Consider the following 13,790-nt stretch of genomic DNA (forward strand, 5'->3'; position numbering starts at 1 on the left):
GTCTCGGATTGCTCACAGCATCTTCACAACAGTTGCTCACACAGCCACATTGAAAGGACAGAAAAAAAAATATTTACTGTGATGAAAGGGCGGTCTGTCTCACATTGTGTCTGCAAAGAAAAAAAAAAATCAGAAAATTGTGCGAGCGCCATGGCAACTCCAACCAATTGCAGAGTAGGAAATCCTCCCCATGACCTCTTTATTGCCTATGAGAAATCTGGTGAGTAATGCCGGCAGTGTTGCTAAGAGCCCGGAGAGACAAACAGTCTCAATAACTCCCCCCCCCGACTCAAGAGACGACTAAAAACTGCTTATTATTAAACACATTTATTAATCTTTGACACTTCTATCAACAGGTATTTACAGATTCGGGCAACACGTGTGTAGTCACTGCAAAAAAAGATCCCAACAACGTCTGGATAATTATTTAAAAATCTACAGATCAACAACAAACATGCTTTGTTTTTGTTTAGTTTTTTCTTCTTTTTTTACTTAGCGCTACTAAGGTACTTGAACTTTATATAAATTAAATTATAAAAAGTGGACTCTAAATCACCGCCCATTTTATTCTGATGGGAGCTACATTGCAAAAACAGAAAGATCACAGAATTTGTTAGAGTTCTGCTAGAAGATCCCGCTAAAGGTTCCAGCAAAAGGTTTTTTCCTCTCTCACATCATTTAGTTTTCACTTCACTTTGTCTTACTCCACACAGCCAGGTCCTATACTTCACTTTTTCATCATACTCCATCTGAAGAAATACACAAAATAAAATTTACTGTGATGACAGGACCTCCCCCCCCCCCAAAAAAAATCCTACGTCCGGACGGGAAAAGGGTAAAACGGGTAATAACACGACACTTGATTGCGATGACTAACTTCTGAAGTACAGTACATGTAATGTCAAGCATTGCTTTGTGATGTTCACTATCAGAACAGAAACACATCTGTCTTCGAGGCTCATTGGGCTGTTATGTGCTCAGTGAAGAGTGGAAATGGTCGACCTTTATTTTTGTTCGTGTCTGGGGTTTTTCTTGTGTTTCTCTGTGAAACACAGAAGTTGCAGTGGTTTTAGCCTCATCCTCTTACATTCTCCAGCAGCGCTGTGTTTTGCTGAACACCTGCGACCCACTGAGGAGAAAATCAGTTCAAGGGCGACAAACACCCCATGGATAGAAGAGCAGTTATTAACTTCTACTCTACATTAGGAAGACACAGTTGGAGAACCAGAGTGCATTAAGTAGTCCCTTCTTATGTTTGTGCTGCTCAGACCCTGACGACTGGCGTTGTGGCTGTGAGGGGCACCGTGGAGCCAGTGTCGTAGTCCAAGTCGATCGTGGTGTGGTTGGCGGTTCCCACGCTGCTAAGGGAAGTGCCGGTGCCCATCTGTCTGTCCCGCAGACTTTGCAGGTAGCTCTGAGGAGAAGAAGAAGAAGAAGAACAGAGAGATTAGCGAAGCGAACAAAGAGCTAGAAAAAAGTCCAGCGTCTAACGTCTAATTGCTACCGCACGCGGCATGTTTGTCACACTGACCGGTGCCAGTAGATCCCCAGCGTAACGTTTCACTGGGGTGGGTTTACGGCGGTAAGTGCCTTCCTGCCCACCTGCCTGCTGTCGCTTCTTGGCGTCTTTCTCTCGGATCCGCATCAGCTGGACTCTCTTCTGTCTCCGACTGATGACAACTATGAGGTGAAGGGAAAGTTCGAGAGCAACTTTTATCAATTGTGAATCGTGCTTGAAAAATGTGAGTCTATATTTATGAAAGTAATATGAGAAAAAAAATGTTAATTTTGTGAAAGTAAAAGTTTGCTATTTTCACTTCATGCGGGAAACCCAAGCTTGAAAAATTCCAGCAGTTCAGATTTAAATGATTTCACACAAAAAGGTCAGAAGATGTGATGTGATCGCCAAACTTTGCTTTCATACGGAGAGAATACTTTGATGCTAAGTTTAAGCCTTGGCTTGATTTGATTCATCGGAGGAATGAAAGCGCCACGCTTACCCTCTGTGTGTGAGAAGCTGTTGTCCGTCAGTTTCCACTGGACCAGCACTCCTATGAGGCTGAGAGCAGGCCAGATGCCCAGAATGACCCAGCTGTACCAGCAGAGCGCCTGTCCGGGTGTGAGGCGCAGGCATTCATACACGTACATTCCCAAAACCAGCATCTCCACAAAGTAATCGGCACACACTGTCATGATGGCCGCCCCAAACACAGCGGTGGACAGCATGGTGAACATCTTCTGCCACTGCAGTGTCAGCACGGCAAACAGCATGCCCGATCCCAGAAGAGCGCCCAGCGGCACCCACAGTGTGGTAGGTGTGTAGAACTGCTGAGTGACCAGCAGGGCGGCGAGAGCCAGGAGGAAGCCGAGCAGCAGGCCCGTCATGAAGAGGCCGACGCTTCGCACGAGCATAGTGACGAGGCCGCACAGGAGGCCTATACCGAGGCCGATGCCCGCGCTGGCCTCGACGCTCAGCTGCGTGTCCAGCACGTGCTCCTTGTGGCACAGCAAGAAAATGATGACCGAGCCAAACATCAGGCCAGACAGGAACATGACAGCTTTGAAACACCGGTAACCTGGCGGAGGAGGGCACACAGGAGAGACGTGTAGTGAGGAAATTAGAGAATGAAGAACTGGAAGGAAACTAAAAATGAAGTTAGGCCAATATATGACCAGAAGATAAAAACAGCAGACTGCACGTGCGCCTGCAGTCTCATGTTGCCCCAAGTTTCAAATTCTGTAAGCCAGCAGAGATCCTCACCAAAGAAGCAGTAGATGATTCCAAACAGGCAACACATGGAGCAGATGACAGTAGGGATGACATCATACTTCCTCTCTATCTCCAAACTACAGGCATCTGCCATGGCTGACCCTGCCCCCTCAGAGCTCAGTCCAGTGGGATCCGTCATCGTGTTGAACTTTGAGGCTCTGGGACAGGCTGAAAGTCAGGATAAGGAAGGCGGGGACCACTGTGGGCGTTATCTGAAGTCCATCAGAGCAGGTGTGACTGCAAGAGAAGAGAAAAGTGCCGATAAAACAAGGAAACCTAAGAAAGGGTGACCGTATCCTAGTCAGTGAAGCGTTTTTAATGCTGATTAACACTGAAAATAAAGTAATTCAAAAGTAGGGTGTTAAATCTGTATGTTGCTCTGTATGTGCAACTCTCACTGCAACTCAATAAAACCCTAAATGTTGCAGTCAAACATCTCATTCACTCGCTCCGCTCATATGCAAGCTCAGATCTTCCTGAAAAGGAATTTTTATATGTCAACAAACTCTGGTTTCATGGTAAAGGAATTATGTTTCTTCACCACGTTTTACCGTCTCATGAAAACCACTCTTCTACACCCAATTTTTTAACACTAACAGATTGTGTTTTTAATTTTCTCTCCCCTGAGTAATTCACCCTTTCCTTAAAAAAAATAAATCACCAATCGTTTCGTGGAAAACAAAGGCACAGATTTATCTATGGGCTAAATTGGCCCGAAGTCCACTTTTGTAACTGCAGACGACTGTTAATATTTCCCCACCACCTTCTCTTCTACTCTGTTATAATCTCTTTTCAGAGGAAGGGCACCAACAAGCACTCTTAAAAGATTATATATGCTATTTAAGCTGGCAGGCCTGCAGATCGCCACAGAGGGCTGCAGTGGGGCTAAAGACTTATGGGTGGACTGCTCTTTCTGAGGCTGCTGGCAGGACTCCTGTATGAGCTCACCGCAGCTGAGATCCGATTACAACTAACTCACGTTTCTACTTGAGACACTCAGGAACATTCGGTGCTGCCTTTTCTCCTTAATAACCAGCTCCTCTCTTTCTGTCCATCTTTACCTCACCGTGTTTCACATCGAAGTTCCCCCACCTTGCAGCTGTTTTCTCTTTAACTCTACACACTTCTTCTATCTGTTCCTCAGACAGAAGAATGACTAATTTGGATGTCCTGCCTAAGAATGACTTTACATGGAAAAAATGAACTGGCCACTGGAAATTTCTCTTTTCTTTTGCAGTCTCTCACAGTTCTTCTGCCTTTTTTCCCTCTCTGCCCCTCTTCTTTCTGTCACTGAAACTGCAAAGTCCCAATTGTGGGTCACAGAAGAAAAAATACATGATCAGTGCAAGTCTGCTGGACTTTCCCTGCATTTCAAAACTGATTAATGACTTAAAGATATGCATATCTTACTTTTCTCATAATAAAAATCCTCATTCTCAGACTATAATGACTCCTATTTGTCAGTTTCTTCATTGGAACAGTAAACCAAAAGGAATAAGCTGTTGTGCAAATAGAAAGATTGCAAAAAAAATGTTTGTTTTTTAAAAAAAAGTAATGAAACCAAGCTGTGCTCTCTGTTGACTACAGCAGGACAAATAATAAAAAGGAGAAAAAAAACTTTTCTAACAAGAATGACTGCTGCGGGCCAGATCTCTGTTTACAATCATGACTATAATCTTCACATCAGCCCTCGCCAGCTTACAATGAAGGCCCATACTCAGCTCTGGGACGCAGCTATGCACAGAGGTCCGGGCAGCATTGGTGGATCAGTGCAAATATGACAGCTGGTGGGCAGAAAGGGTGGTAGTGTCTTTCTTCGACATTTTTGCATTCTTTGTATGATTATGGGTTAATGCTACCTCCTAAAATTCAGAGTAAGCACTAAATTTCGAGCAGATGTTCGCGTCAGTGTGTTGTGAAAGAGGTTTAGAAGGGGAAAAAATCCCTTACTGTTAGAGGCTTTTGTTTACCTCCGGCTGGGGAAGTACTACGGTCTCCCTCCTCGTGTTACCAAAGGTGCAGTCATGTGAGAGAAGGGGAAAGTTTTGTATATGCGTGACTCTCTTTAGGTGTCAAATGAATTTGAATGAAGAAAGTTGGCTGATGCACTTTATTTATGAATAGAGCTGACTTTTAGTGTACACTCAACTCAATGTTAAACCCAGCTGGTTTGTGTCAAAGACTCTTTGCATTAGCTGGTGTTATTATGACACCTGGTCAGTGTTGATATGAAACAGCTGCTTCAATTTTGTCTTCTTTTTTTTTAACAGTTTTTACAAGTTTGATGGCTTCTTCGTATTCCAGGCATCGTTACTCCTTTAAATTAGTAGAAGACTAAAGTCCTGGGTAGGTAACTGGCTCTAAACAACTACAGCAACACCAACCTGAATAATGTTTACCACGAAGATTTGTGGGCCGTTATTAAATATCATTACTTTTATAGTAATTCCTGTTATTCCACATTAACAATATTCCACATTTACACTCACAGGCCCGACTCTGAATGAACACTTTGTCGTCTTCTAATTAGGTTTAGTTAAACAGCAGGAGTTAAACGGCGGCGGCGCTAACACGAAATAACAACCCAGGCCTCTTCCTTTCTCTCACATATCTGGTTACTGTTGGATCTCATATCTTAACTGCTAAGATAATGACTTAATTCACTCTTAAACTAGAGATCAGCTCATATTTCAGCAGGATTTTAACAGTAATCTGCCTCAGCTTCACACACATATACACCCATGTTTTACTCCCATGCCTCTGCCTCATGCTCCCTTTTCGTCACAATGGTGTCTTATGTGTAGCAGCCTTGGGAGTCATTGCCGCTGTGGGAGAATAGAGCCATTATGGGGCAAAACAAAGACTCTGAGGCCCATGCTGTGACCTCTAGTGGCACTCGGAGGAAACCATGCGAATGAAAAACGAGACCGCATAAAGATGACTGAGCGCAGCAGCAAGGACGCTGCTACATCCCAAGTTGTTTGCTTTAAGAGGGGAGCCAAGTATTTGCCTTCAGACGGCTGGTAAGTGATGAAGGGTGGTCCTAAACTAGAAGACAGAGCTATCAGTCTTAACGCTTGAACTCCCTGGAGCCCCCCCGCCAAAAAAAAAAACCTTACAATGCAGAATTTTCAACAAGCTGCCTGGCAACAGATTCATTAGAAGTCAACTAGACTTTGAGTCTGCAGCCACACAGGCAGCTCTCCGAGGCTGCACTTTGGCCTGGCAGCGCTTTGAGTCAGAAGGTAGCATCACTGGTTTTCCCCCATGTAGCAAAGTACTGCAAAAAGGTTAATGAATTCAATTCTGACGACTCAGTGGAAATTAAAGTGAAATTCGTTAGTTTTACAGCAGCTATTTGGGAAATTTTCAAAATATGACACCTAGATAAGCTAATAATAGGCATCAACACATACACAGGACCACCAGCCAGGGGGAGCTTGGGTGTAGTTGGACAAAAATGGGCCTTTCTAAAAACCTTTCACAAGAAAAGCCTCTTTTTAAATTTTCCTTATTTTATTTATATAAAGACATAAAGAGGTCAAATAAAATTTTACCTTGTCTTCCTATAATGCAAAAAAAACAAACAAATCACCCGTAACCTTAAATCTACATTTAAGGTGAAGTATAACACCTACCCTTCGTCATGGAGGGTCTAACAACAGAGAAACGCATCAGGATTTTAGGGCATTCGTGCCCAAAGCCTGAGCAGAATAAGAATGAGTGAGGACGAGCTATTTACTATCCCCCCGCATGACAGGAAGAGCAAGCGGTGAATGGAAATTATTGCTGTGCTTACACGGTGGAAAACAAGGGCTTTAAGCAACAGGTTAAAAAGCTTGACGTCAGAGGTAGACAACAATTTTCAGTTAATCATGCGACCGTGGTGTGCAGCGCTACAAGGTTAAGTTACTTTAGTAAGTGTTAAGTACATATTTTATAAGTTTACTTAGATTTTCTGGGGGGGGGGGGAAACTACCCAAAGCTACTTCTGTGCTTACATTTGATATTCGCTGTATCACTGGATATAATGCTGCTGCTGCAGCTGCTGCTGGCACCTTGTTTACATACTTTGAATTAGGCCATGCGTCATCAATGAAAGTAACTCATTAGAAAACAAGGCCGGAAAATGCCCTTCATATAAGTATTCTTATAAATGCTTACCATGTGTCTCAAACTGCCACTCAAAAATAGGCCCATGCATCTGTTGCTTCTTAGATAAAACATCCCAAAAACTGCCAGAAGCTCCGCTGTGACAAACCATCAGCTAATCCAAAGTGTTGCAGTGTGAGTACAATGAGGAATTAGCAACACGAATCAGATTTCTGTAGATTCCCTTCATTAGTTCACACAGTAAAGTCCACAATAGCTTTTAACCCTTTAAAGCACCTCAGAGTGCAGGTTTGTGGTTCCTACAGTTTTTAAAAGTCTTACTGAGGCAGACAGTGTAGCTCCTTTTATGAACGGGCCTGAGAGTTTCTGTACTGATCACACTTACAGTTATTGCTCAATCAATTCAGTTTTTACTGGAGAATCTCATATCATGAATGCCCTGAGCTTTGCTTCTCTCTGGCTCCATAAATTTCTGCGCCTCTGCTGCATGTCATTATGTCGTCCCTCCCATAATTTTATCTTTTTCCTCTTTGTCTTCTCTCTCTGTTGTAGTCTCTATTGTATTTTCTCTAGTCTCTTCTGTTTTGTCTCCATTGAGCTGGATCGGCCGCTCCCAAGTCTGCTTTTGCTGCAGATTTCTTCCAGCTGAGAACAGAAAATAGTTCCATTTCTCTTTGGGATATTGCACCATTGGAAGGTTTATACTTTACAACATAAAGTGCCCTGAAATTACTGTGAAATGCAGCTTGTACAGTTTAATAACTCTTTTGCACTTCATTTCCCTCCCTTCTTTGTGTCCTGTCTACCTCTGCACTGTTAAAACACAATGAACAAGTAATAATTCAGATCCCTTCTACAAAGCTCACTGAGCTCACACTCAGTATCAGCTGCAGCGCTATTGGAATAACGGGTTGTCCTTGGGTATCCTCCCCTTGAACACACCCAGCGGGGTGCTGTCCTGAACAGCACAGATCTGAGTGCTCAGCTGCTGGAACAGACAAGGCTGACTAAAAGTTCCCCACATAGCTAATGCGGGTGTGTTTAATCAAGGGGGTGGGCGTGCGCGAGCACAGCCAAAGATTCTGGGAGCGTTTCTCTGACTTGACGGCCGGGGCCAGCTGAGAACTGAAAAACCTGCAGAGCTATGGCCTGGCCGTCTGACAGCTTCACTTGGAAGACCCTACCAAGAATGCGAGATGCACTGGGGTCTCAACAGTTGTTGGTATAAATTATGTCTCCTCAAGGTGAAGACCCCAACCAGCTGGAAGACTGAGTCAAGAAAATAAAAATGTGAATAAAACGAACTAATGTCACAGCTGGGGTCTTTAAATATGATAATACATATTGTGCTAAGCACAAAACTTATCAAAATAACATCTGCTTTAACTCTAAAGCAGACAGAGCAAGACTTCAAATGACCCACTGCTGAGCTTCCTGCCTCGCCGTAGCAGGAAACTGAGGACCACATGAGGAAGTGGAACATCAGGTTTCAGCAGGAACTGACCCCCTGTGTTTGTGACATGGACCAAAAAGGCTATCAAAGAGCAGGATTATCAGCACACAAAGCTGAGGAAAAACAACTACCTGGAAGTCAAAAAACTAGCAGTGTCTTTAGAAACCATTTCACCTGAGAAATTTGACCATTAGGAAGTTGCAGGATAGGCAACCTTATGATGCAGCGTTAATAAGCTTGTAATCTGTCTGGCTCATGGGCTAAGCTACACATAACACTTTCAATTATGTCATAATGCCCCAGCTTACGTGATTGTGGCTACTTTCAGAAGGGTTTTTTGCATAGCAGCTACTGCCATGTTTGTATGCTAAGAACTTACATAACGAACAAAGCACCACATGACAGTCAGTTTTCACTTTGACCAGACTTTGAGTCCCTGCGGGCTTTGCATTTCTTCTTCATATGCATCCGTGTATGAAAACAGATTAGTAGCTGTCACAAACTCTTGGCTGTGGTCCTTTTATTTATTCATTCTGATTACTAAGTGCCAAAAAACTAAACACACAACACACACAGAGATTTATAAACTGAGCTATAAAACTAGGGGCAAGCTATTTGGTTCAAAACCTTTAAAAAGCAGCATTTTTCAAAGCTGTTGAGGCGTAGGTAACTCAGGTCTCTCGGTGTTTTTTCACTCCATTGTGCATGAATTAACAACAACTTGTTTTTAACAACTTTCCACATATCAATCCAAACTTTCAAGAGCCGTTTTAGGGCCGCATGTGAACTACGACATCAACATAAACCTAATTTTTCACTGCACAAATCTGACCTGCAACTCCCCCCCTCACTTTAAAGTTCTTCATGTGTTCTCTGCCTCGTGGTCCTGATCTATACTAAAGAGATACCTACACACGCAGGGATCCGTACATCTGTCTATAAAGAAATGTCACAAAACTCAGTGCAATCGATGCCTTTAACCAAACAGTTCAGAGGGGATAATAAACTGCCTTGTGACCACAGTCTCTTAAATGCTGAGTTCAAGTTAAACAATTTCTTCTATTTGCCTCCCAAAACTGACCCAGGTCAAAAAACCAACCTCATTTTCCACAGTGGGAGGTCCCTGAATTAGGTCATCACCCTGAGGTATGGAAATGCACATTGGCAGTATTTTCGTGTACTCTGCAAGACAATAAGAGAGCCACTAGTTGAATTTCTAATTCAGTCAAGTTTATATTTTCACTGCAAAATCATTTCCCCTGTAGTCCTGGGTCCCAATTACATCCACTTATGGCTCCCTTTTTTTTATATGAGCAGCAATCTAACCTTTTTCCTGCTCTTTAATCTCTCCATTTCATGCTTGCCTGATTCTCACCTCAATAAAAGAGATCCTTAGAGAGCTATTCATAAAGAGGCATGAAAAAATCTGCAATACAATGAGCAGCCTTTTGAAGAGTCACATGTCAGTGGTGCATGAGTGTATACTGTACCTCAGAGAAAAAGGTCATTAACGCAGTGAAAATATACTAACGTGTAATGTACATTCATCAACTGTGCTGTGGTAAGTTACCACTGTGAGTGCACCGTATGTGCTGTAAGGAGGGGCGGGTTCACAAACGCTCTATTAACGTCTGTGGTGGGGGAGCAGCGTTTAGCAGGCTGTGTGGTGGAGTCTGATGTCCATATGTTAGCGCCAGCGTGGCAGTGTATGAGATAATATAAGCGGCTGATGAACAATGACATCCAGGCCAGAGTCTAAATATAACCTCCAATCGTGAAACTTTGAAAAAAGGCCACTCACTGAAATGTAAAGAAAGCCCAGTACAGAGGAAGGGACGTCAGAGCGTAACACAGCAGTGGTTCGGACCTCCAGTGCTGTGTCTATATACAGTACGTCTGCAGCACTTCCAATGCAGCTCTGTCATTTAGAGCAGGCCTTTAACCCTCTCTGTATAATTCCAGCCTGCAATAATTGTACCCCCTACAGCGCCGTCACAAGCCGAAAATATCACACGTCCTTCATTTTCCCCCCAACTCAGCACCACCCTCATGTCACAGCTATAGCACAGAGTACTTTAAATAGTTTTTGGATGTTAGAGAATTCAGTTCAATTCAATTCAAACTATACAGCTCCGAGTTACAATAATGGCTGCCTCAAGGCACTTTATATTAAAAGATAGAGACCCTACGATAATACAGGGAAAACCCCAACCATCCAATGAGCACCTATGAGCAAGCACTTGAAGACTGTGGGAAAGAAAATCTCCTTTTTAACAGGAAGAACCCCCTTCAAAATTATGGTCTTTACTTCTTTAAAAGCTACATGTAACACTCAGTTTAGCTTCCTATCAGTACAAAGGACAACGGTTAGAGTGAAAGAAAATTGATGAAAACGCGATGAAATGCAAATTTTTTTTCTGCACTGTAACAAAGACACAATATATACCGAGCCCTGGGTTGCCCCTCATTCATCGGAGTGTAAGTGTGTGTGTGTGAATGTTAGATAAGGCGCCTAGCCATAGAATAAAAAGCTTGGTGAATGTGTGAATGAGGCTTGTAGCTTCAAGTGCTCATTCTTTGCCCTCGTAAATGTAAAGCAATAATTTTGAATAAAATCTAACTGAAATATATAAAATCGAGGGTTTATTTTCTCATATAATTAATCATTTAGGAAAACATGACTGACATAAACTAAATGTATACCAATCAGGTACATTTTATTTGACCCGATTCCATTGCATTTGATGTTTTACGTTGTCGTTATGTAACACAGTTGCATGGGAAAATGTACATGTTGTCAAATGATTTAAATCAGTATTTTGGCCATAAATATTTGTGTGTGTGTAAAGGTCCATTTAGCCCACATCTATTTAAAATGCACATTTTTGCCTTACTTTAGTACTGAAGTTTTCAGAAATACACCTTTGCTGTAGTTTCCTAGCAGCTGAGGGAGTCACGGGTACAGAGTACTGGGGTCAAGCATGTGGCCTGACACACTAACACATATGTCTTGAAAATTTCAGAGGTGAACTTTTCTAAATAATCATCATCCAACAGCATTTTGGATGTACAAGTGTATTTGTGTTTCTTGTTGCTTAAATGTTACTTGGCAATGTGCTGTAAGACATTGCATTTGGACATTTAACTTAGATATTCCATCTTTAGCAAAAACATATCTCATATAGGTTTGAAACTGCAGATAAATAAAGACGGGCAGCAAGTCAATGCTTTAGTCAGAAGAATAAAAACCAGCCTGTGGTCACTTTGAGAGAAAAAATGTAACAACACAGACTGTAATCTACGTCCTACCGAGATGTCAAATTAAAGATTTAAATATGCATACACTCACTCCAAAGAGTGTTTGACATTTTTCTGAAATGTCACCTTGTGTTTCAGTGATTTTAGATGAGCAAGCATATTTTACTAACATCAAAAAGACAAAAACCGAGACCCATGCATCCACGCTGACATCTGCAGACTGACTTTCATCAGCCCCTGCTCTTCGCGCTTCCTTCTCCTCCTTCCCCAAAGCAGGGAAGGGCTTCCTCTCAGCCTGTTCAAAGGAGTTTTTAAAACCATCTGGTGCAGGCTGAGGGAGAAGGTCGTGTAGATGGCGGTGGGGTGGGGGTGGGGGTGGGGGGTGCACGGAGGGGCTGTAACTGCAGACTGTGGTCCCCCAGTAAAGACGGGACCTGAAGGTTGTCATCATACTGCCCAGAAAAACCAAGAGGCACTCCTACCCTGGATCACACAGCAGAACCACAGGGCAGGGCTCTTTGCACGCCATCCACAGACATAAAAAGATGTAACTATATAGTTATCCTTGAATGCACGCTGGGTGGATACAAAAGAAGGTAGGGTGTTGTTACAAACCACCTGTGGCTCTCACATAAAACCCGGATTAAAAGCACAAATCAGCAGCGGTTGATAACTTCAACTAAGATCTTGACTTTTATTTCTCCCCACACACACACACAACTTCAGCATAACTAACATTGAGTTGTTAGCCTCCACTGATTAAAGCACATTACTGTGGGACTTTGGTGTAAGTGTACGGTTCAGTGCGCACACAAAAAGCCTGCATTATCCCGGATCATTACGTCTTTGCGCCCAAAGGCTCCGGGATAAGTTGCATTACGTGCCTCAAGTTTAAAAAACTTTAAAAGAGGAGCAGCTGTAGAGCTTGGCATCGATCAGTCAGGATCTGGATTCAACTATAATCAGCCATCAACAGCTCTATCAGTGGAATATATGCGGCTATTGTCTCCATACGGCTGTTAACTGAATTCAGATATCCACTGACACACTTAACACCGCAGATGACATCCAGAGTAGGCTGGCATTGTGGACGACACACACACACACAAATATGTTTTAAGTTAGCCTAAAGTTAAAGTTACAAACTTACCGACGCGCCCGTGAGCTGCTGAAGCCTCAAACTTTTCTGTGACACTCGGCCCTGTCAGGCAGGAAAGGCAGCCAACCATTCAAAAACACAAAAGCAGCGGCGGTAGGATTCAAGGGAAAACCGGTTTTCTCTCCTCAGGCTCTTCCTTTTTTCTTCCCCTAACTCACAAGCTCCACTAACCCGACAGCAGCGGCTGCATGGTCTTGCTCCCCGTCCCTGCCTTTCCTTATGCAAATCTCTTTTAAAAAAAGAAAGAAAGAAAGAAAGAAAGAAAGAAAAAGAAAGAAAAAGAAAGGCTCCGACTGCAGATGTGCGGACCTTCAGCTCGCTTCCATTCTCGGTAGAGCCTCGGTCACTCCGACCCAACTTTCAAACTAAAATGTTCAGTTTCCGTCTCAGTCCACCTCTCTGGAAAATCTTACCAGTCCTCCCTCTCTTTCACACACACAAACACACACACACACCTCCCCTCTCCTTTTCTTCACACTGAAATAAACGACACTTAAAAAAACACAAAAGAGGGAAAAAAGTTCTCCCTCTATCCCCCACCCTGAGCTAATCCCCTCTCTATCTGCATCCAGCCTCGGCAGTTTGGCCGTTGAAAAGCGGGAGGGAGGGGGAAAGGGAGTGGGAGGGTAGTGGGGCCCAGCTCAGTTTTACTGTGGCTGCACCTGAGGGGGGGTTCATGTGAATGTAAGAGAGACAACAGCGTACACGTACTGCATATAGATTACAGAGTAGTGGGTTTTAAAGGACCCGCTAAACGGGAGTTCATATTTAGACAACCTTTGCAAAGGGTTTATAAGTGACAAAGAATGCCTAATAAATCACTTACTATGGATTTATGGGGCATTTAAACCAACTAACTAAACCAACTTAGCAGGACTATTTGTTTGAATTAGTTACAATTACAGGGGCGTATCCAGGATTTTTTCTTAATGAGATGACAGGGTGTGTGTGTGTGTGTGTGTGCAGCGCACATGAAGTGTGTATGCGCACGTGTTTATGTGCGTGTGCAGTATACCAGGGGTTGAATGAAGTCCCAG

The 13,790-nt window shown here is 43.1% G+C and overlaps 1 protein-coding gene across 3 annotated transcripts; it reads right to left on the reverse strand.

The window, feature by feature from the left end:
- Window positions 1-118: 118 nt before the first annotated feature.
- LOC102298407 (transmembrane protein 198) lies at window positions 119-13,350 on the reverse strand. 3 transcript variants are annotated; one of them, XM_005924801.3, is made up of 5 exons: window positions 12,745-13,350; window positions 2,762-3,007; window positions 2,001-2,576; window positions 1,603-1,680; window positions 119-1,414 (listed from the first exon to the last, which is right to left on the reverse strand). In XM_005924801.3, the coding sequence occupies exons 2-5, from the start codon at window positions 2,907-2,909 to the stop codon at window positions 1,362-1,364; spliced, it is 855 nt and encodes a 284-aa protein (XP_005924863.1). In that variant the 5' UTR covers window positions 2,910-3,007; window positions 12,745-13,350; the 3' UTR covers window positions 119-1,361. The 3 variants fall into 3 exon arrangements, with proteins under 3 accessions (XP_005924863.1, XP_005924861.1, XP_005924862.1); XM_005924799.3 differs by having other exon boundaries at window positions 1,532-1,680; window positions 12,745-13,348; XM_005924800.3 differs by lacking the exon at window positions 12,745-13,350 and adding an exon at window positions 9,436-11,941 and having other exon boundaries at window positions 1,532-1,680.
- Between the last annotated feature and the right edge of the window lie 440 nt (window positions 13,351-13,790).

The sequence above is a fragment of the Haplochromis burtoni genome, unplaced genomic scaffold (assembly GCF_018398535.1).
Source record: "Haplochromis burtoni strain Fernald_Lab_line unplaced genomic scaffold, NCSU_Asbu1 Contig_79, whole genome shotgun sequence".
Classification (NCBI taxonomy): domain Eukaryota; kingdom Metazoa; phylum Chordata; class Actinopteri; order Cichliformes; family Cichlidae; genus Haplochromis; species Haplochromis burtoni.